This window comes from Somniosus microcephalus, chromosome 1 (assembly GCF_052327205.1).
Source record: "Somniosus microcephalus isolate GS21.2 chromosome 1, FLI_Smic_1.0, whole genome shotgun sequence".
In the NCBI taxonomy this organism is placed as follows: domain Eukaryota; kingdom Metazoa; phylum Chordata; class Chondrichthyes; order Squaliformes; family Somniosidae; genus Somniosus; species Somniosus microcephalus.
In genome coordinates this window covers 441,138,864-441,162,838 of record NC_140987.1, presented here as the reverse complement: position 1 = coordinate 441,162,838, position 23,975 = coordinate 441,138,864, and the positions used below count along the sequence as shown (strand labels likewise).

The window sequence follows — 23,975 nt, the reverse complement described above, 5'->3', positions numbered from 1 at the left end:
GGAATAAGACCCCAAACTGGGCAGACACAACTGGCTGAATGGGCTGTTGAAGTCTATTATTCTATGACCTAATGAAATATGTTTATTCAGTGAAAAAAGAAACTTAATTGGCCTGGAATTTGCGATCAGTGGTGAAGCAATGGTGATCGCCACTGACCTCGAAGAAAATTGCCCACAAAGATCGCGCAATCTCTGTGGCAAATACTTAATTTGATTGGATCGCTGTCAAAAGGGGATCCCTAGTGTACAGCAGTAGCGATGTCATCAAGCTGTCTAAACAGCCAATCACAAAAAATTCTCAGACAGCAAACCAGGAAATAAAAAGCACTGATTATCATTTCACTTTTTAATTTTTTTTTATTTTTTACAGAGAGCGAAATAAAGACTGGGGCATACACAAGGAGTTAAGGTAGAAGTTCAAATATCATAAACAAGCTATAAAAGAAAATTTAAAAATATTTTTTATTTCAAAAATCTAGTAATTTTTGTCATAATGGAGAAATTTGATATTTCACAAATATAAATTCATTTTTCAGGGCCAGAATGATTGTTCAACAGTTAATACGCTGTTAAAAACCTGGTTACACCTCTTTCAAAAAGGCTTAACTTTTTATGGGGTGTTTAACAATGTTATTAGAATGGAAAAGGGGAAATTTCCATCAGTTCAACTGATTTCACTGATTGCCGGCTATGGAGAGTTTCATAGAGCAGCCTGTGGTGGAGCAGGGATTGACTGACTGCAACTTCAGGATTTTTGCATTAATTTGCGCATGCGTTAAATCCTGAAGTTACTGTCAGTTTCAGAGGGGTAATGACGGTGAACATTTTTCTGTCATTACCACCACAAAATCCGGGCCAATATCTTTTATTTATGAAAGCTGTTGACATAGCACATTAATGCACTGAGTAAGACCTCGGTTTCAATCCAAGTCTCTCCTGCTAGCCCCTGAAATATGAGTTGATGATCTTAGTTTAGCCCTTTGGTGCAATGTTAAGTCGAGATGAGACACACTGAGCCAAGTGGAAGGAAGAAAGATTGACGCATTGGTGCAGATAGAGTCAATGTGACTTGCTCTACATATGCATCTCTTCTACCTCCTAATAAAGTATGGCAAATAATTCCCCAATAAATTTTATGCTGAAATGATGGACATTAAGCTAAAGAAATTAAACAATAGCCTAGAAATTATTGTTCATTACTATTACAAGTCTAAGGTCTGCCTTAGATATTCTCTTGGGTAGAGCAGTGCTGGTTACTCCTCTAAGTGGTCTGAGCATCTTAAGTTCAGGGGTATGCCCTTACTGCCCAATATTTAACTATATGATCGTATAACCTAGGGGTGTAACAATAAGGCCCCCTTGTGATAGGAACTAGATATCACATCTTTTGTGTCTGCCTCCAGTGCGTCTCTCCAAGGGAAACATTTGATGAGGCAAAGCCAGACACATAACATTAAGTTGCTTTATTTCATATCTTCTGTTGTTCTCAAGATGATTGGGGGCCACCATGATGAATGGGCCCAGGAGACTGTGAGCTGTGAGAATTCACAAACTGGCCCATCTGGTTTCAATACACGTCTTCAGTGGCTTTCCCCTTGTCCAACCCGTGCAAATTCACTTTTTGTTTCAAGACACAACAATTAAACACAGCCTAATCCCAATCACAAAATCCTTTCCTTGAAGAAAAAGATCAAAACTTGACAGCGATGTTAGTGTACAAGTATTTAATGCATTTGTGTGACATGTGTCTCTCAGCAACTTGAATAAAGCTATTAACCTGTTCAAAATAAACCATTTAACACCTTTGTTAACATATCAGAGGAGTGTCATATGCACAAATTAAACAGCCATATGCTAATACCATGAACACCAGTTTCTAGACTAATGTAACAGATAAGGGAAGAACATAAGAACATAACATAAGAAATAAGAGCAGGAGTCGGCCACACGGCCCCTCGAGCCTGCTCTGCCACACGGCCCCTCGAGCCTGCTCCGCCACATGGCCCCTCGAGCCTGCTCTACCACACGGCTCCTCGAGCCTGCTCCGCCGTACGGCCCCTTGAGCCTGCACCGCCATAAGGCCCCTCGAGCCTGCTCCGCCGTACGGCCCCTCGAGCCTGCACCACCGTACGGCCCCTCGAGCCTGCACCACCGTACGGCCCCTCGAGCCTGCTCCGCCATTCAATAAGATCATGGCTGATCTTTGACCTCGACTCCACTTTCCCGCCCAATCTCCATACCCCTTGATTCCCCTAGAGTCCAAAAATCTACCTATCTCAGCCTTGAATACACTCTCAAAGACTCAGCATCCACAGCCCTCTGGGGCAGAGAATTCCAAAGATTCACAACCCTCTGAGTGAAGAAATTCCTCCTCATCTCAGTCTTAAATGGTCGACCCCTTATCCTGAGACTATGCCCCCTAGTTCTAGACACTCCAGCCAGGGGAAACAACCTCTCAGCATCTACCCTGTCAATCCCCTTCAGAATCTTGTATGTTTCAATGAGATCATCTCTCATTCTTCTAAACTCCAGAGAGTATCGGCCCATTCTACACAATCTCTCCTCATAGGACAGCCCTCTCATCCCAGGAATTAATCTAGTGAATCTTCGTTGCATCGCCTCCAAGGCAAGTATATCCTTCCTTAGATAAGGAGACAAATATTGTGCACAGTACTCCAGGTGTGGCCTCACCAAGGCCCTGTACAATTGTAGCAAGACTTCCTCACTCTTATACTCCAACCCTGTTCCTGTATATAACCTGCTCAGTCATTCACCAAAACCCTTAATAAGTAACTTTTATACATTTTAACATAAACATTTTTATTTCTGACAGCTGTGAATTTAAATAATGTTTTACATTTCTTTCTGGGAATTCTAAGAAGTTAGAATTTATTCTTTAATCCAACCAGCTTCACGAGGAGTTAATGGCTTTGACCAATCAATCAGAGGCTTGGATTGTACTTGATTATCATTTATCATATTGTCAATACTGGCAGTAGTGTCTGTAGAAGTTGATATTAGATATAATGGCCCTGTATTTGCGGTCGGCGGTGTAGCTAAGGAGTACGGCGCCGACCTCCGAATGGAATCCGCACTTACCTGGTGCAAACCCCCCTCCGAGAGGTTGTTTTGAAATGTTGCGGAGTCGTGCGCGGCGTAGTGGCCCACGGATCCCAGGGGCGCACCGTTGTGCGTAAGCGTACCTGGGAGCACGCGGGGCGGTGCTCCTTTCACTTCCTGACTCTTAGCCAATCAGGAAACAGAAATCTCCGATGGGGCAGCATTAAGCTTTGCAGAAAGTCCACCAAATTGCCCTCCCGCTGTCTCTAATTGATTAGTGAAGACCCTTTCCTTAGTTTGTGGGTAGACAAGACTTTCTGTATGATATTAAACAGTTTAATTTCATAATGTTCATTGTGAATCACAAAAGAAGTGAGTGTGATTAGTAAACGCAAATTATATGTGTTTTGTTAATTGCTGACTATTAAAAAAAACTCATTTTAAATATAAAGGACTGGTAAGATGAACAAGTCTGAAATTTTAGCTAACACAGTAAATTGAAGTTATTTTGATTTTCGCAGTTTAACCTAAATGCATAGATATTGAAGTAATTATTAATACTTTAGTGCACTTTAGCAGAGTTAAATGTTTCTGGCCTCTTGATAGGAACCATAAAATTCAATTAGGATGCTTTTTATGGGCTGTAACATAAACCTAGCTCAAAATTAATACCATTTTCTCATCCACCCCTCCCCTTCCGCCTTGCAACAGGCTCCTGCATTTATTTGCACCAGCCATAACAATGTTCAGGGTATTTAATGCGCAGTAGGTGGGCAATTAGCCCAACCTTTTGCCAGCACTTCGTTTGAAAGGGGACTTTAAAGTCGCAGCGGATCATCTGTCTAGTCAGAACGTGACGGACCGCAAGTTCGGCATTTCTGCACGCACTTGCATGCGCTAAATCCCGAACTTGTGGTCAATTTCAAAGGCGGTATACCGACCACGAATTCAGGGCCAATATCTCACTGTTCAGCTGTCTGGAAGGTACCAATAAATAAATAAATAATTTGGACCGTACACTGTATATTTTACCGAATTATGTTCTACAATAACGTAATAATACAAACTAACCCCAGGTCATTCTGAAGCGACTGGAAAATATTTTCTTCTGAAAGTAGAACATCTGATTTAACTTTGGCTTGAAACTATCTATATCTATATAATATATCGAAATCTTACATCGGTGTAAACTTCCTGCCAACCTTTTTCATTATCATTTTTTTTAAAAGGAAAAGAAAGGCCTTGCATTTATATAGCGCCGTTCTTGACCTCAGGGCGTCCCAAAGCTTAATTTACAACAGAAGCGAGCGAGTAAACTCGTCACGCTGTAATTACACTGTCCCGTCAGTGGCGGTGTTACGGCATCACCATTGGCAGGAGGGTGTAATTACAGTGTAACGAGTTTCCATTATGAACAAGGGCTTAGGAACTTATAACGAAAATATATAAAAAATAACAGCAGATTGTATAAATGTAAAAAAAGGGTAATTAATTCTGTCTGCGCGCCCTGCTCCAATTATCCCCCGCCCTCGAACCCTGCTTCAGTTGAATCCATGTGCAATGCTACAGGAGATTAGCTAGTTATAGTATCATTCACAAATCTATTGTTCAAAAGAATAGCCAGATAATCATGTGCTAAGGGCACCTCAAAAGTTACACCCAAGATTTAACCATTGTAATGTGTAGGGAAGGCATTACCGGCACTGATTTCACACTTGGTTCCCTGAGGAGTTGTTGGGATGAAGACAATTGCTGGCCACATAATTCAGAGTCTACAAAAGCTTGCATTTGTTTGTTGGACAGGCATGGGTTTTGCATGATAATTCCTGGTTGCTGCTGGTTCTGCTGTTGTTGCTGCTGCTGCTGCCCTTGATCTTGATGTTCCATTGCATTAAATCCAGGTGAAATGGGTTGTTGAAGCAGCATCTATGAAAACATGAACAAAATGCATTAACTTTTATCGAGAATTGTTTCCCTGGAACGTGCCACGATTTGTGTTATCACAGGGCGATGCTAAATTCTTAAAGAGAGGCCATGAAATTATAGCGTATGTCTGAAATTCCTCTCTCTGCTGCACTGGAGAGTCCTGAAGTCTGGGCTATTTTATTAATCTGATTAACACCTCTACTAAAATAGTGGAAAGAGGAACTTCAGATAATAGCATTAATCATTTATATGCTAATATCCCACAAAGTAATTTCAGAACTGAAGTGTAATCCCATGCATAGAAGAGATTGAAGCCTGAACAGGGAAAGTAAGTTCATAAGTAGATAAGCTGGTATTGGAGTTTCGAAATAACAACAGAAAACGCTGGAAAAACTCAGCAGGCCAGGCAACATCCGTAGAGAGAGAAACAGAGTCAATGTTTCAGGTCGAAACCCTTCTTCAGAACAGGGTTTCGACCTGAAACGGATGTTGCCTGGCCTGCTGAGTTTTTCTAGCGCTTTCTGTTGTTATTTTGGATTTCCAGCATCTGCAATATTTTGCTATCGCGTGGTATTGGAGTTTGTTGGTGCACTAAATTGCAACATTGGAGAAGGTGGGTCCTGCCCCCATTCTTCCTCCAACAGTGAGCACCTGATCTAAACAAGACTTGTCACCGAATTTACTCTTTGGACTCTATTGTGTGTCAGAGGAGGCACACATCAGAGGCCAAGGAGTAAATTAGATGACAAGTCTTTCCACATCATCTCATGCACCTGCTTGTGCCCACTTTGAGGCATTGGCAAAGAGCTGGCATAAGTTCAGATACCGGGTCTTGCAGGAATAGAATAGCGTGCACCACCGGCAAAATGCTTGTCATTAAACATATCGGCCCAGAAATTCGGGTCGGAGGCTTCCCGCGGGTGCAAGTCTCCGACCTGCACTTATCTTGCGCGCCGGCCGTTGTGCTGTGGGCCCGCGTGGTATTCCGATCCTGGGCCTCCTCCAACTGCCGGCGCATAGTGCTTGCGTATCCCAGGGGCGCAGTTAATTCGATGCGTCCCCTGGGATCACGTGGGCCATGGGGAGCCAATGGCCCAGAAATTTGGGTTGGGGGCTTCCCGCGGGTGCAAGCCCCCGACCTGCACTTACCTAGCGCGCCGGCCGTTGAGCTGTGGGCATGCGTGGGATTCCGATCCTGGGCCTCCTCCAACTGCCGGCGCGCAGTGCTTGCGTATCCCAGGGGCGCAGTTAGTTTGAAGCGTCCCCTGGGATCACGTGGGCCATGGAGAGCCAATGGTAGCAGGGAATGCTTCATTCATAAGTTTGACAGGAAGAGTTGTCAAACCTATAAATACTATAAGCCCCAAAACATCACTAAAACTTCAAATAAATTTTAAAAACATCACATTTTTAAAATAACTATAAATTACATGAAATAACTATTTTAAACAATAATTTAAATTTTTGAAAAAATTAATTACATTTTCTAACGGGGCTAAAAATAAACTTACCTTTCTTTAAAGTATTAAAAAATAATAAACCTGTGGAAAAAATGTTTTAATTTTAATTAATTCACCACTTACCTTGTTAAAAGCAGGCCTTGCGTCTGTTTTTTAAAAGTGTAACTGCTGGAGACTTACCCTCCCAGAGAAACCTGCAAAAAAAACGTAAGTTCGATGCGCACGCGCTGCCGCTCCGGCGCACGCGTTCGACTTCTGAACCCCTTCTTTCAGGGGAACAGAAGTGCCGGTTTCCCGCGCATGTGCAGTGCATGCACGAAACTGGCACTTTCGTTGGGCCTACGCGTGAGTACCCCGTGCGTACTCACCCGTGGGGACCCGAATTTCTGGGCCGAATTAGACTACAGCGGCTTAAAAAAAATCAATCTGAAGCAGGAAGATATTTTAATAACCATAGAAGGCTCTACTGGTGTAAGGCTTGAACATACCAATCTGAGCTAAGGCCAACCTGAAGGGCATGTGGAAGCGTTGCTCTCCTTAATGGATGAGTTTTGCTAACTTTTTAGGTACAGGGAGCACATTGGGTTGGTGAAATATCTCATCTCGGTGGTAGAGAGGAGAAGGAAATATAGGCTTATCCCACCCTACAGAAGAGTGCCTTGTGTTCGACCAACAGTACTGTAAAAATTGATAGTTGTCAGGGAAGCAGTTGTGGTACCCAAATTGTCTTCACAGAGACAGAAAGGCAAATCGGCAATGAAACATGATGCCCATCAGAATCATACCTGGAGGTTGGAATCGTGCACAAGCTGGAGCTGTTCCTTAATATGGTGAAGCTCCTCCTGTTGTGTCTTTATGTTTGCCTGCAGAATTCGAGTCCTCTCCTCCAGCTGTTCCTTTAGCTGATGCATTACACCCAGCTGTGCAGGACACTGGTACATGGGCTGCAGTAGAAACACAGGCATCAGCGAAACAAATATCCGAAAGAAACTCACGTCGTCAATCACAAACCAGCGAATGATCTTCCAGTAGACTTGTTGTGCTCGCTATCTAAATCACTTTCTTTCAAGTGCAAAGGAAAGCTGGATAATAGAACTAGCCGATAGCAGCCAGTTGGACCGAGAACATGGAGAGTCAGATGCAACCAGTCATCAAGCACCAGTCAACACCAATAGTGCAGGATGCACAGATTAGAGTCTGGGGACTGAATGCATGGATTGTCTTTAATAAAGCTAATTATTTAAGAGTTATAGAAATATTGAGATCCTGAATTTACACCATGGGATTATAGTGTGTGAAACGTTTAGGAAGATATTAAATGTAGACATATTATTTCAACTGGTTAGGTTAGGGAGGACCGGGGGTCTTGTTTGCAAGTTACGTAAGACCTGAACTAGGTTGGGTGTTAGGTGGTTCTTCTTTTCCCAGAAAAGTGTGGACCTGTGGAATAGGTCGCCTGATCATGTGTTGAACAAACACTGAATTCTTTTGAAAGAGGGCTGGACCTGTTTCTGGCTGGGACGGAGATCACCTCGTACAAAAGGTAGGTATCCTGTAATATAAGTCTCGACTAGTTGCAAACACCTAAAGAGGCCAGCGAAAAAATTTTCCATTTCCCCGCCCCCCCCTATAACTGGCCTGGGTTTTTAATCTCTCTTTTCGCCTCTCCTGGGAGATCACGTGGTGGGTAGGGAGTGTCTGCATCGTGATGCATGGGGCATCACAACTGTATGGGACATGCTAGATGGGCCAGCTGGTCTTTTCCTATCTGGCATTTTCGTATGTTCATACCTTTGTAAGGTTTTTTTAGTTATATTAAGAGAAAAAGAAAAACGAGGGATGGCGTGGGGCCACTGAAAGTGGGATGGGGGTGAGGACAGGACAACTGATGCTACACAGGCTGCTGAAGTGCTCAATAAGGTTTTTGTCTCAGTTTTTACCAAGGAGCAGACAAGTAACTTATTTGTACGATAGCAAAATACTGCAGATGCTGGAAATCGGAAATAACAACAGAAAATGCTGGAAAAACTCAGCAGGCCAGGCAACATCCGTGGAGAGAGAAATAGAGTCAACGTTTCAGGTCGAAACCCTTCGTCAGGACTGGAAAAACACAGGAAATGAAACAGATTAAAAGGCCAGTTTGGGGGCTGGGAAATGGTGACGAGAGAACAAAAGAGAAGTGAAGAGACATTAAGAGGTATTCAAAACGAGACGAGATGGTGATCGGACTAGTGGAGACAAAAGACGGCTCTAGATTAGGTGTGAAATGCGCTGGCAGAATGAGAGACAGCTGCCATGTGGGAGAGAGAAAAAAGGGGGAGGGGCCAAAACAAAGGTGTGGATAAAAAATATATATAAAAATGTAATGGGGGCCGAGGTTATGATCTGAAGTTGTTGAACTCGATATTGAGTCCGGAAGGCTATAAAGTGCCTAATCGGAAGATGAGGTGCTGTTCCTCGAGCTTACGCTGAGCTTCCGTGGAACAATGCAAGAGGCCAAGGACGGTGAGGTCTGAGTGGGAATGGGGCGGTGAATTAAAATGACAGGCGACCGGAAGCTCGGGGTCATCCTTACGGACTGAACGGCGGTGTTCCACAAAGCGGTCACCCAATGTGCGTTTGGTCTCCCCAATGTAGAGGAGACCACATTGTATCTTATTTGGTTTGGAAAGGGAACCAGAGGGTGTTGCAGATGCAAATTGTGACACTATTCACATTATGCCAAACAGCTGCGCAAATCTATGGTAAATAAATCACAGGGGCCGGATAAGATACATCCGAGAATCCTTAAGAAACTAAGGGAGGAAATTGCAGGAACTCTGGCACAAATCGTCCAGAAATCACTCATTACTGGAGAGATGCCTGGGGACTGGAGAAAGGCAGATGTTACTCCTATTTTTCTAAAAAGGTAGCAAAAGTGACTCATGAAACTACAGACCAGTGAGTTTGACATCCATTGTGGATAAAGTTATGGAAACCCTTATGAAAGATAAAATCATGGAGCACCTGGATGATTGAGGAAAGGGAACTATTGGCAATGTCAGCAAGCATTGCGCCGGGAAAAGGAAGTTGTGTGGTCAGGAATTGGGTCTACAGGGTTTTGAGAGAGCACAGGAGGGGGACCTCATGGAAGAGATAAGCCTGATGTAGGCTGAGGGGAGAAGCCGCAGAGCAATAAAAGATCAGGGCAGGGGAGGAGGCTCAGACAGCTGAGCAGATAATCTCTATGTTAGAGACAGAAGAAATCCCACGAGTTCCTAATATCTGGTGTTGGAGGTGAAGATTGAGTGAGCACAGGAAAAAAGGGTGTGGGGGGGTAGCTTCTTCTTGAGGAGAGGAATTTGGGATTGTCCTCAACATCCAGGATAATCCCTGAGGATTTGACTGCGGAGGTGGAAAGGTGTTATTGCTTAAGGTGCTCCAATCAGATCTGGCAGTTGAGGGCTAGGCCCTTCACGCAGCAACTGCACTGAAACCTGCAGCTCTCAAGCCTGAGGGTGCAGAGGTGAGAGTTGGACTGGGGAAATGGTGGAGGTGCGCGACCACGTGGGAGTTGGTTGGAATGAGGCATAGAAAGCAGAAGCTGTGGAACAACTCAGACTCGAGGGTGCTACCAACTGAGCCGGGGCTGACTCAGAGGAAGCTGGGAGTTAGAGTGAGTGCTGGTGAGGTGGGAAGCAACAGGTTAAGGCTGAAGGGATAGGGGCAAAGTTTATCGAGTGCATGAGTAAATTTGTTTCCTGCATTATGGGGTTAAATCTAGTTGCTAAATGACTCATAGATTTATAATTGTGAATCACAGCAAGGCAGGTGCAGCCAATATGTACCACAGGAGGCTGTTGAGTGGAGATCGCGGCTGGAGGCATTGGCTGCTGTTGATGTGCATCAGGTGATGGCTGTACTGTCATCAAGACCTGTGAAATAAAACAACAGAGCCCATAATCAAAATGTATTTTAGTAAGCAAAGCTAGCCTGAATGCAGAAAAGTGTCCTTTGTCACCAATGGATTTCACATTACTCTGCTTCTGGTAAACCATTTAGTCCACTCTAAAAATAATTACAGATGATATACAGCAAAGAAACTGGCCATTCGGCCCAACTGGACTATGCCGGTGTTTATGCTCCACACGAGCCTCCTCCCACCCTTCTTCATCTAATCCCATCAGCATAACTTTCTATTCCTTTCTCCCTCATATACTTATCTAGCTTCCCCTTGAATGCATCTATGCTATTCCCCACAACTATTCCCTGTGGTAGTGAGTTTCACATTCTCACCACTCTCTGGGTAAAGTTTCCCTACATTACAGCAGTGACTCCACTTCAAAAACTACTTCATTGGGGCTGCAAAGCGCTTTGGGATGCTCTGAGGTCGTGAAAGGCGCTGTACAAATCTTTCTTTTCTTTTCTTTTAAAAGCAGTTCCTCCCGCATGGAACGGTAAACCCCCAGAGAGGAGGATGGGAAAGTCCTGGAGGAAGATGCTGCTGACTAGTCTGGTCGGGAGCAGCTTTGCTTTTGCGGTTTGAAGTATGGTAAGATTTGAAGCTCTCCTGTTTTCACTGCGGCCCGCCGAGTATCTGAGTATCACGCTTTAGGGCTCTGCTTATCTTGCTGAATATGATGAAGTTGCAAAAACTCACCTGAGCGCTAACTTGCTGCGGTCTCTGTGCTGACTTGTCCTGCGGGCTCGTGTTCACGGATTGCCTGGAAGGTGTGCTTGCGTCTGTGCATACTTTGGATTGTGTTGCTGGAAGTATCAAGCATTCATTGACTCAAATACACCCTGACTTTCTCTTGGGCTTAAAATATTCACTAAAGGAAACTGATATGAAAATTCGGATATATTTAAAATAATAAAATCCAGGAATACCGCTATTCTCAACCACCCCCTCGCAAAAGAAAATGCATATATACAGATAATTTCAATAGGAGTACTGTTCAACAATGAAAATTCAATAGTGTAAAGTACGTTAAGTATGGCTCTCAGAATTAGTCTATGTAGGAGCAGGGCTACTGTATTTTAGTGGAATTTGAACTGTGTTATATTACGTTGAACAGTGAGAAATATATGTTTAATTCTTACTCAGGAATGAGATAGTTACAGAGCCTTATGACATAATTTCCTCTGGACAGACTGCTCCATTCTGAATACTTATTACTGTACATATATAACCAAATTCTAAACCAATCTACACTGCACTGTAGGTCTGTAATACATTCCAACCCAAACATTACTTCATGTGTGTTGTTATAAATCCTCAACTGAACTTACAGCAATACTGTACCTAGTTCAGTGTTTTGATTTCTCAAGTACTTACTTGAATTAAAAAAAAAAAATCATTATCTAATCATTTGTTTTGGGGACACAGTATACGAGTAATTTGAGACATGACGTGTGGCGAGTGAAGCAATGCTTGGGAGGAACGGATGACTTTGGACCTATGGTTCCCCAAGCTCTCCACCACTGGGGGGTTTCCTCACCTCATGTCTGGGACTATTGTAGACTCATTGATAGAGATTGGTCACTGTGTTTAGTCAATAACTCCATTATTGTTGTTTCATGCGACTACCAGGATGGTAGAAGGCGAACTAGATGGACTTCGGTCTTATTTCATCCAGCAATTCCGATGGTCCTATATTTCTTCTCTATATTACACCCCACCGTTATATCATAATGGAAAACAAATGAGCAATAATGTTCTGGTGTGAAGGTTACAGAGCATAGAACTTTACTTTCCACTTACATTGAGTGTCTGACAGTGCAGTGTGAGAGGATTTGTGCGAACTTGGAGATGACACTGAACATGGTCGACTGGCGCTGAGCCTCTCTGTGGGAATGTCCTGGGCACTTTCACATTGCCTGCTATCCATGTTGCAGTTTTGAGTCTATAATGTGGGAAGAAAAGGAACATCCAAACAATAAATAGTGATGATGTGCACTTCACTGAGAAGGTTACAACAATGACTTGTATTTATATAGCGCGTCATATAGTTATCTAGTGTCAGCCGTGGCTCAGTGGGCAGCGCCCTCGCCTCGGAGTCAGAAGGTTGTGGGTTCATAGTCCCACACCAGGGACTTGAGCACATAAATCTAGGCTGACACTCCCGTACAGCGCTGAGGGAGTGCTGCACTGTCGGAGATGCCGTCTTTTGGATGAAACATTAAACCGAGGCCCCGGCTGCTCTCACAGGTGGACGTAAAAGATCTCATGGCACTATTTCGAAGAAGAGCAAGGGAGTTATCCCGGCGTCCTGGCCAGAATTTATCCCTCAATCAGCATCACTAAAAACAGATTACCTGGTCATTATCACATTGCTGCTTGTGGGAGCTTGCTGTGCGCAAATTGGCTGCTGCGTTTCCCACATTACAACAGTGACTACACTCCAAAAATTCATTCTTTCTTTCTTTCTTTTAGAAATACATTGCAAGGTGCTTCACAGAGATATAACTAGGAGATAAACATAAGAACATAAGTAGTAGGAGCAGGAGTAGGTCATATGGCCCCTCGGGCCTGCTCCACCATTCAATAGGATCATGGCTGATCCGAACCTAGACTCACGTCCACTTCCCTGCCCTCTCCCCATAACCCCTAATTCCTTTATCTGCTAGGAAACTGTCTATCTCCGTTTTAAATCTATTCAATGTTGCAGCTTCCACAGCTCTCTGGGGTAGCAAATTCCATAGATTTATTACCCTCTGAGTGAAGAAGTTTCTCCTCATCTCAGTTTTGAAAGGGCAGCCCCTTATTCTTAGATTATGCCCCCTAGTTCTAGTCTCACCCATCAGTGGAAACATCCTCCCCGCATCCACCCGATCAATCCCCTTCACAATCTTATATGTTTCGATAAGATCGCCTCTCATTCTTCTGAACTCCAATGAGTAGAGGCCCAACCTACTCAACCTTTCCTCATACGTCAACCCCCTCATCTCCAGAATCAATATAGTACGATTGGCGGGTTTAAAGGAAGGTCCTAAAGGAGGAGAGGGAAGTGGAGAGGTGGAGAGGTTTAGCGAGGGAATTCCAGAGCATGTGGGCTAGGTGGCTGAGGGCACGGCTGCCAATGGTGGGACGAAGGAAAGGTTGATGCACAAGAGGCCAGGGTAGGAGGAACAGAGAGTTTGGGCAAGGGGTATAGGGCTGGCGAAGGTTACAGAAATTGGGAGACGCAAGGTCATGAAGAGATTTAAACACAAAGATGGGAAGTTTGAATTAGAGGCTTTGAGGGATGGGGAGCCAATGTAGGTCAGCAAGGACAGGAGTGATGAGTGAGCGGGACTTGGTGCAGGATAGGCTATGGGCAGCAGAGCTGAAAATTATGGAGCACAGAGGATGGGAGGCTGTCCAGAAGAGCATTGGAGAGTGATGCGGATGAGGGTTTCAGCAGTGGATGGGCTGAGGCGGGCGATGTTATGGCGAGAGAAGTAAATGGTTTTGTGATGGTGAAAGTATGGGGTCAGAAATGTACCTTAGGGTTAAATAGGATGCTGAGCTTGTGAAGAGTCAGTGGTCGGGGAGGGAAATGGATTCAGTGGCGAGGGTCTGAAGTTTGTGGGAAGATTAGCAGAGTTGGTTTAGCTATCGGGCAAACCTGATGGTTTATTGTTAGAGAGATGAACATCCATCTGATTTTTATTTCAAAACTGTAGCGCTTGGAAAAATCAAGAACATTTTGACATAGATCTATTCTTCAATATAACGTAAAAATGATCACATACTCTTGTTTTAAAAACACCAGAACTTAGTTAAAAGTACTGATAAGCTAGGATGCAGGGAAGCCTGCGTTTGTCCTGGGCACAGTGGTTTTGGTGGCAGATAGTGGCACTGGAAAATCGGGCAATTGAACTTCCTAGCCACTATGTCATGCAACTCTGAGCATTCACGATTATACAGCAGATCCACAACACAAAGCACAGAGTGAGCCAACGCTCCATTAAAAAGCATGCTTCGGATCTGCAGACAGTCATGGCCGACATTCAGACTTCGGCAACCTGTCCTTTCACACGCTGACGTCATTTGACACATACTGCTTTCTGCGCTATTTTGTGAAATAGTGGGAAGCAAAGTCCCGATGGCAATTATTGGCTCAGAGACCTTATCAAAGAAGCCCCTACTTGTTCTAGCTGAGCCATCGAATCATTGAATCGTACAGCACAGGAGGAGGCCATTCGGCCCATTGTGCCCATGCCGGCTCTTTCAAAGAGCTCTCCAATTAGCCCCGCTCCCCCCCCGCTCTTTCCCCACAGCCCTGCAAATTACAGGAAACTTTGTGCTATCCGGCACCGACAGGACCGAGCTGTTGCCGTTCCCTCAAAACTGCCGGACACACCAGCGTTAATGTTGAAGCATACGGAGCTTTTCATCTCCGTATCTGACAACAAACACTCTTGCTTAGCAACAGCTTCTAAACAGTCGGCCTGTACCTTGGAAGCGTCTCTCTGAAGCTGTTGCTAAGCTACAGAGACTTTGCAGAGCCTGACTGTTGGGGAAAAAAAAGCCACAAGAAGAAAAGAAACCTAACAAAACGGCTCCTGATTTTTGCCGGTGGCTCGAGCTTGCCGGACATTTAGCCTCCGGATAACACACAATTTCCTGTATTCCTTTTTAAGTATATATCCGCTTCTAATTTTAAAGTTACTGACATGAATCTTGTCATTCATGTGGAAATGACTTATGAAGTAATACTGGGCGGCCTGCTGGTGGCGCTGTCCAGGGAGAGTATAAATACTCGGGCATGGGCCCAGCTTGCTCAGGACATTCTTTAACAGGAACTAGTGAAGGACACAACTAGACCTCCATGTTGTAAAACAGTTGATTAAAGCCTTGTTTAATACTCAGACCAAGTGCCTAGTAGTTTTCTTACATCAGTTACTATTGAATCTGCTTCCACCGCCCTCTCATGCAGTGCATTCCCGATCATAACAACTCGCTGTGTTAAAAAAAATGTCTCCAATTATCTTAAATCTGTGTCCTCTGGTTACCGACCCTCCTGCCAGTGGAAACGCTTTCTCCCTCTCTACTCTCTCTCTCTATATAGTCGACTATAGATTTGTTTTGTTGATAATACCGACGTACTACAGGGCTTAAAGAAATGTGAGCTTTGAGCACGAAGGCGACTGGATCAAAGGTCTGACAACCACATACTGTTAACGCTACCTTAAGGGCTGACGGAGCCAGGATTTCAGGGGATGATTCCTCGAGGCCCAGTTCACGTCGTCTCTCTGCTCTGACTTCCGCATAGCTGCAAATCAGGGAATGAAGCCAAACAATTTTGTGCTAATTATTTATACCATCCAGAAAGTGTGACAATTTGTGATTCAGTGATATTGCAGACATCAGTTTATATTATTGGTCAAAAACTGTACAGGACGAACATCAGGTGAAAAGACACAACTGGCCAAGTTTATACTTCAAAGTACTCAAAGCAGCAAGAAACTCCCATTAATGACAGATTGAAATAACTTACGCCATGTCCAAACTATACGTACACACACAAAATTATTACCGCCAAACATGAACCTAATATCATTCTAGGGGCCAAATATATCGAGCACTGAGACATTCAACTATTTACAACTCCAACTTGTTCTTCATACAAGTTTTCGGTACACCACAGACTCGATGAACAGTTATTGGGAACAGTAGCATAGTGGGAATGTTACTGGGCTAGTAATCCAGAAGGCCTGGACTAATGAGTTTAAATCTCACCACGGCAGCTGGGGAATTTAAATTCAGTTAATTAAATAAATCTGATAAAGCTAGTATCAGTAACGATGAAACTGTCAGATTGTCGTAAAAACCCATCTGGTTCACTAATGCCCTTTTAGGGAAGGAAATCTTCCCGGTCTGGCCTATATGTGACTCCAGACCCACAGCAATGTGGTTGACTCTTAACTGCCCTCTGAAACGGCCTAGCAAGCCACTCAGTTGTAAGAAACCGCTATGAAACACAATAATAAAAGTGAAACCAGACGGACCACTCGGCACTGGCTACGGACACGACAATGGCACACCCAGCCCAGTCGACCATCCAAAGTCCTCCTCGCCAAAATTGGGGGAGCTGTCCCACAGACTAGTCAAGCAACAGCCTGACATAGTCATACTCACAGAATCATACCTTTCAGTCAATGTCCCAAACTCCTCCATCACCATCTTTGGGTCTGTCCTGCTGGGGCGGCACAGTCGGGAAGGCCCCTGGGAGTCCTCAACATTGACTCCGGACCCCATGAAGTCTCATGGTTTCAGGTCAAGCATGGGCAAGGAAACCTCCTGCTGATTATCACCTACCGCCCTCCCTCAGCTGATGAATCAGTACTCCTCCATGTTGAACACCACTTGGAAGAAGCATTGAGAGTAGCAAGGGTGCAGAATGTACTCTGGGTGGGGGACTTCAATGTCCATCACCAAGAGTGGCTCGGTAGCACCACTACTGGCCGAGCTGGCCGAGTCCTGAAGGACATTACTGCCAGTCTGGGCCTGCGACAGGTGGTGAGAGAACCAACACGAGGGAAAAACCTACTTGTCCTCATCCACACCAATCTACCTGTTGCAGATGCATCTGTCCATGACAGTATTGGTAGCAGTGACCACCGCACAGTCATTGTGGAGACGACGTCTCATCTTCACACTGAGGACACCCTCCATCATGTTGTGTGGCACTACCACAATGCTAAATGGGATAGATTCAGAACAGAACTAGCAGCTCAAAATCTGGGCATCCATGAGGTTGCTGTGTGCCATCAGCAATAGCACAATTGTATTCCACCACAATCTGTAACCTCATGGCCCGGCATATCCCTCACTCTACCATTACCATCAAGCCAGGGGACCAACCCTGGTTCAATGAGGAGTGTAGATGCCAGGAGCAGCACCAGGCATATCTAAAAATGAGGTGCCAACCTGGGAAAGCTGCAACACAGGACTACATGCATGCTAAAAAGCAGAAGCAGCATACTATAGACAGGGCTAAGCAATCCCGCAATCAGCGGATCAGTCCAGTCGTGAATGGTGGTGGACCATTAAACAACTAACAGGAGGAGGAGGCTCCATGAATATCCCCATCCTCAATGATGGTGGAGCTGAGCACGTGAGTGCAAAAGACAAGGCTGAAGTGTTTGCAGCCAGAAGTGCCAAGTGGATGGTCTATATTGGCCTCCTCCTGAGGTCCCCACCATCACAGAAGCCAGTCTTCAGCCAATTCGATTCACTCCACGTGATATCAATAAACGGCTGAGCACACTGGATACAGCAAAGGCTATGGGCCCCGACAACATCCCGGCTGTCGTGCTGAAGGCTTGTGCTCCAGAACTAGCCACGCCTCTAGCCAAGCTGTTCCAGTACAGCTACAACACTGGCATCTATCTGACAATACGGAAAACTGCCCAGGTATATCCTGTCCACAAAAAGCAGGACAAATCCAATCCGGCCAATTACTGCCCCATCAGTCTACTCTCAATCATCAGCAAAGTGATAGAAGGTGTCATCAACAATGCTATTAAGCGGCACTTACTCAGCAATAACCTGCTCACTGATGCCCAGTTTGGGTTCTGCCAAGACCACTTGGCTCCCGACCTCATTACAGCCTTGGTCCAAACATTGACAAAGGAGCTGAATTCCAGAGGTGAGGTGAGATGAGAGTAATGTAAGAAGTTACACAACACCAGGTTATAGTCCAGCAGCTTTATTTGAAATCACAAGCTTTCGGAGCGCTGCTCCTTCTTCAGGTGAAGTGGAGAAATGCATAAAGACACAGCTTATATAGTCAGAGAATCATGTCAGATGTTTACAGGTAACCTTTCCAACTGCCATTTATCACACCTCGGCAGAGAGATAATCACAGCAGTCAAAGGCGTGAATGGTGTCCAAACAGGTCAGTCAGGGAAACATTACATCAAAGAACAATGAGGTGGGGTCACAAGGGGTCAAATATTGCAGATGCTGGGGTCTGTATGAAAAACAAAAAAACAGACAAAAAACATTTTTTTGGCTGGAAATCACAGCAGGTCCGGCCGCATCTGTGTAGAGAGAACAAGCCAATGTCGACTCGAGTCTGGATGACCCTGCATCAGGTGGGGTTACATGTAGCGTGACATGAACCCAAGATCTCGGTTGAGGCCGTCCTCATGGGTGCGGAACTTGGCTATCAGTTTCTGCTCGACGATTTTGCGTTGTCGTGTGTCTCGAAGGCCACCTTGGAGAATGCTTACCCGAAGATCGGAGGCTGAATGTCCTTGACTGCTGAAGTGTTCCCCGACTGGGAGGGAACAGTCCTGCCTGGTGATTGTTGCGCGGTGTCCGTTCATCCGTTGTCGCAGTGTCTGCATTGTCTCGCCGATGTACCATGCTCCGGAGCATCCTTTCCTGCAACGTATGAGGTAGACAACGTTGGCCGAGTCACATGAGTATGTACCATGTACCTGGTGGGTGGTGTCCTCACGTGTGATGATGGTATCTGTGTTGATGATCTGGCATGTCTTGCAGAGGTTGCTGTGGCAGGGTTGTGTGGTGTCGTGGTTGCTGTTCTCCTGAAAGCTGGGTAATTTGCTGCGAACGATGGTCTGTTTGAGGTTAGGCGGCTGTTTGAAAGCGAGTAGTGGAGGCGTGGGGATGGCCTTAGCGAGGTGTTCGTCGTCATCGATGGCATGTTGAAGGCTGCGAAGAACATGCCGTACTTTCTCCGCTCCGGGGAAGTACTGGACGACGAAGGGTACTCTGTTGGTTGTGTCCCGTGTTTGTCTTCTGAGGAGGTCTATGCGATTTTTCACTGTGGCCCGTCGGAACTGTCGATCGACGAGTCGAGCGTCATATCCCGTTCTTACAAGGGCGTCTTTCAGTGTCTGTAGGTGTCCATCGCGTTCCTCCTCGTCTGAGCAGATCCTGTGTATTCGCAGGGCTTGTCCATAGGGGATGGCTTCTTTAACGTGGTTAGGGTGGAAGCTGGAGAAGTGAAGCATCGTGAGGTTGTCCGTGGGCTTGCGGTAGAGTGCGGATGAGAGTGACTGCCCTTGACATCAAGGCAGCATTTGACCGAGTGTGGCATGAAGGAGCCCTAGTAAAACTGAAGTCAATGGGAATCGGGGGGAAAACTCTCCACTGGCTGGAGTGATACCTAGCACAAAGGAAGATGGTTGTGGTGATTGAAGGTCAATCGTCACAGCCCCAGTACATCGCTGCAGGAGTTCCTCAGGGCAGTGTCCCAGGCCCAGCCATCTTCAGCTGCTTCATCAATGACCTTCCCTCCAACATAAGGTCAGAAATGGGGATGTTCGCTGATGACTGCACAGTGTTGAGTGCCATTCGTAACTCCTCAGATAATGAAGCAGTTCATGCCTGCATGCAACAAGACCTGGATGACGTTCAGGCTTGGGCTGATAAGTGGCAGGTAAGATTCGCACCACACAAGTGCCAGGCAATGACTATCTCCAACAAGAGAGAGTCTAACCACCGCCCCTTGACATTCAACGGCATTACCATCGCCAAATCCCCCACCATCAACATCCTGGGGGTCACCATTGACCAGAAACTTAACTGGACCAGCCACTAAATACTGTGGTAAGAAGAGCAGGTCAGAGGCTGGGTATTCTGTGGCGAGTGTCTCACCTCCTGACTCCTCAAAGCCTTTCCACCATCTACAAGGCACAAGTCAGGAGTGTGATGGAATACTCTCCACTTGCCTGGATGAGTGCAGCTCCAACAACACTCAAGAAGCTCGACACCATCCAGGACAAAACAACCCGCTTGATTGGTACCCCATCCAACACCTTAAACATTCACTCACTCCACCACTGGCGTACCGTGGCTGCAGTGTGGACCATCTACAAGATGAACTGCCATATCCCATTAACCCAAAGGTATCCTCGGTTCCGAGGGACTGCCTAAGAAGAGAAGAACCCATAAATGATTAAAAAAAAGTTCCAGGTCTTGCTTTAAGTCTCTTCATACACTTGCAGATAGATCTCTGGCACTGGCAGTGCAGCCTTCGGTCGCCTGAGGAAGAGAGTGTTTGAAGACCAGGACCTCAAACCCGGCACTAAGCTCATAGTCTACAGAGCAGCAATGATACCCGCCCTGCTGTATGCCTCAGAGACATGGACCATGTACAGCAGGCACCTCAAAGCACTGGAGAGGTACCACCAACGCTGCCTCCGCAAGATCCTGCAAATCCATTGGCAGGATAGTCAGTGTTCTTGCTCAGGCCAACATCTCCAGCATCAAAGCTTTGACCACGCTCGATCAGCTCCGATGGACGGGTCACATTGTCCGCATGCCCGATACGAGACTCCCAAAACAGGTGCTCTACTTGGAGCTCCGGCACGGCAAGAGAGCCCCAGGTGGGCAGAGGAAATGCTTCAAGGACACCCTCAAAGCCTCCTTGGAAAAGTGTAACATCCCCATCGACACCTGGGAATCCTTGGCCCAAGACCGCACAAAGTGGAGGAGAAGCATCCGGGAAGGCACCGAACTCTTCGAGTCTCTTCGCTGGGAGCAAGTGGAAGCCATGCGCAGGCAGCACAAGGAGTGCACGTCAACCCAAGCACCCCACCCACCCGCCCCTTCAACCACCGTCTGCCCCACCTGTGACAGAGACTGTAGGTCCCGCATTGGACTCATCAGTCACCTGCGAACTCATTTTTAACGTGGAAGTAAGTCATCCTCGGTTCCGAGGGACTGCCTAAGAAGAAGGAGATAGATCTCATCCTTTCACTTTCAACCATTCAGATACACAACATCAACATTGCTGGCCTCCATCTCTATTGTGTGCTTTAAGTACATTGGCCACACCTAACCACCAAGCAAAGCAAGGTGGATCTGGAACTGTCTAATTCCATGTACTGCTCCTTCTCTTGCTCTTCAAAGTGCAACACAGCAAACTACAAGGTATGAATATTCTAAGTTTTGTCTGGTAACGCTGCTGTGAAGTGACTTGGGACGGTTTACTACGTTAAAGGCGCTATATAAATGCAGGTCGTGGTAAATATTGCCATGCATTACATGCACTGTGCTGTATGTAGGTGCCTAGCTTTTAACATCGCTGGTGTGTCTCCTGTGGTAATGTTTACGGTGAGGATACGGTCGAGCTTTGTATCTGTTGAGAGTGCCTCAGTTTACTGCAGGTCGATACCAAGTCTGCAGTAGGTTAGGTGCCTTAAGTTTACTGCAGGTTGTGGGCATGTTTAATATTGTGGTGTATCTATGTGGTGTTGGTCGGAGGATACAGGAGAAGTCTGTGAGAGACTTGGTGAGAGACAGTGAGGTAAGGGGGTAGCAGTAAAGTGTTTTTTTGATTGGTTCCAAACGCTAGTCGGTAAAAGTGATTGCGGCAGTGAGTTTTTTTTTCTTGATTCCTAAGGCATTCTCCTTCACCTTCAGGTGGGGGAACGGACTCATTAAAAGCAAGTGCCTTGAAGACATCAACAACTTTCCTGAGAATAGCGCTGTCAAAAAGTGAAATAACAACAGAAAATGCTGGAAAAGCTCAGCAGGCCAGGGCAACATCCGTGGAGAGAGAAACCGAGTCAACGTTTCAGGTTGAAGACCTTTCGTCAGAACTGAGAAAAAAGCAGGAAATGAAACAGATTAAAAAGCAAGTTTGGGGGCGGGGAAATGGGCGAGGGGATGAAAGAACAAAAGGGAAGGTCTGAGAGGTGAAGAGACATTAAGAGATATTCAAGGCCCAGCCCCCCAACTGGCTTTTTAATCTGTTTCATTTCCTGCTTTTTTTCTCAGTTCTGACGAAGGGTTTCGACCTGAAACGTTAACTCTGTTTCTCTCTCCACGGATGCTGCCCTGACCACCTGAGTTTTTCCAGCGTTTTCTGTTGTTATTTCGGATTTCCAGCATCCGCAGTATTTTGCTATCGTATCCTGTCAAAAAGTGTGTGAGATTGCAGTGAGTTAGCCTACAGCTAGAGGGTACTATAAGATCAATTGGCTTCATACATAGCTGTCTGTTTGCTTTAGCTTGCTTGGCAAAAGTTACTTGCTATTTCTACTGCATTTTTTATTTTGTTAAAAAACCAGCGGTTATTGACTTTGGATCACAAACTATTTATATATAATTTTATCATGTGGAGCGAGTCAATTCAATTCAATTCAATTCAAATCGCTTTATTGGCATGATAAGGTACATCTTATGTTGCCAAAGCATCAAAATACATTTATGGTTGAACACATAAACGCAGTTCTATTCATACAGTGTATAAACAGGTATATCCCTGAGTGTATAAATATACATTAGCATTATTTATATATACTCTTCTTAGGTTTACTGGTTGTCCCTCTGTTCATGGCAAGCTGTAACATAGTGTGCCGCCAGTGCTACACAGCTTCTCTCCTCCCCCAGTAGGTATGGGAGTTTTTGGTCGTCATTCAGATTTATGAATTCAGGGCATATTTGTGAGAATTTTTGGTAGAAATTCTCCCTGATGCCCTGATATTTTCCACAGGCTGTGAGGAAGTGCATCTCTGTCTCCACTACTCCCTGACTGCAGTGAGAACATATCCTGTCCTCTCTTGGCAGCCTGGTCTGCCTGTGTCTGCCTTTTTCGATCGCTAGGCTATGTTCGCTAAGTCTGTACCTTGTCAAGGTTTTTCTCAGTTTGTTATCCTTTACCATGGTCAGGTACTCAGCCATGTTGTATTGTCTGTTTAGGGTCAAGTAGCAATTGAGTTTGCTTTGGGTTTTTGTTGTTGCTGCCCAATATGACAGGTATTTTTCCTTGTGGTAGCACTCTGACCTTTGAGTCAGAAGGCTTGTGGGTTCAAGCACCCGCCCCCCACCTCCACCCACCAGTCCCACCCACCCCGCTCCAAGACCTGTGTTCATACTTTGAGCTGATACTTCCGCCATCTTTTGGATGAGACATTAAACTGGCACCCCTGTCTGCCTGCTCAGGTGGATGTAAAAGATTCCATGTCAGTATTGGAAGAGAAACGGGGGCGTTCTCCCGGTGGCGTTCCTCTCTCAACCGACACCAGAAAAACAGTTTAATTGGTACTTCCTCTCATTTGCTGTTTGTGGGATCTTGCTGTGTGTAAATTGGCTGCCATGCATGCTGATGTAACATCAGCACTTCAACTGTAATTCATTGGATGTAGGCACTTTGGGATATTCTGAGGATGTGATAAGGTACTATATAAATGCAAGTTCTCTCAATCTACCATCAGTTTTTATGTGAAGGCTCTACTTTGAAATCAACATCAACAGTAATATGCATTTATATAGCGCCTTTAACGTAGTAAAACATCCCAAGGCACTTCACAGGAGCATTAGAGTCATAGGCCTAGAAATTCGGTGGCGCCCCACGCCTGGGCGCCGGAAGTACCGCCCCGGAAGGAGCCGCGAGCGCCAGCCGGAAATTCAGTTTCAGCGCCCCAAACGGAAGCGGGGCGCTGCTCGAGGCGTCCCGCATCCCTCTTGGGGCGCTGCAACTGAAAATCGCAGCGCAACGTGCCGCAGCGCCACACGCTGCGGCACGGCGCGCTGCAGCAGCGCGATCAGAGAGCGTGAGTGCCGGCAAAAGAGCTCGGCAC

At 45.6% G+C, this 23,975-nt stretch overlaps 1 protein-coding gene and 1 long non-coding RNA gene across 2 annotated transcripts in view; one reads left to right on the top strand and one right to left on the bottom strand.

The window, feature by feature from the left end:
* The window catches only part of npas2 (neuronal PAS domain protein 2), a 351,575-nt gene that overhangs the window by 18,806 nt on the left and 308,794 nt on the right, over positions 1-23,975 (bottom strand). The window contains exons 12-17 of the mRNA XM_086001688.1: positions 15,601-15,685; positions 12,190-12,331; positions 11,086-11,192; positions 10,274-10,360; positions 7,232-7,390; positions 4,759-4,986 (exon numbers count right to left, since the gene is read on the bottom strand). Of these exons, the coding sequence (XP_085857814.1) occupies positions 4,759-4,986; positions 7,232-7,390; positions 10,274-10,360; positions 11,086-11,192; positions 12,190-12,331; positions 15,601-15,685 (808 nt within the window). The remainder of the gene's footprint in view (positions 1-4,758; positions 4,987-7,231; positions 7,391-10,273; positions 10,361-11,085; positions 11,193-12,189; positions 12,332-15,600; positions 15,686-23,975) is intronic.
* LOC147125340 (uncharacterized) overlaps positions 10,346-23,975 on the top strand; it is an 80,107-nt gene continuing 66,477 nt past the window's right edge. Inside the window, exons 1-2 of the long non-coding RNA XR_015080043.1 lie at positions 10,346-10,474; positions 10,862-10,977. This is a non-coding gene — a long non-coding RNA (uncharacterized LOC147125340). The remainder of the gene's footprint in view (positions 10,475-10,861; positions 10,978-23,975) is intronic.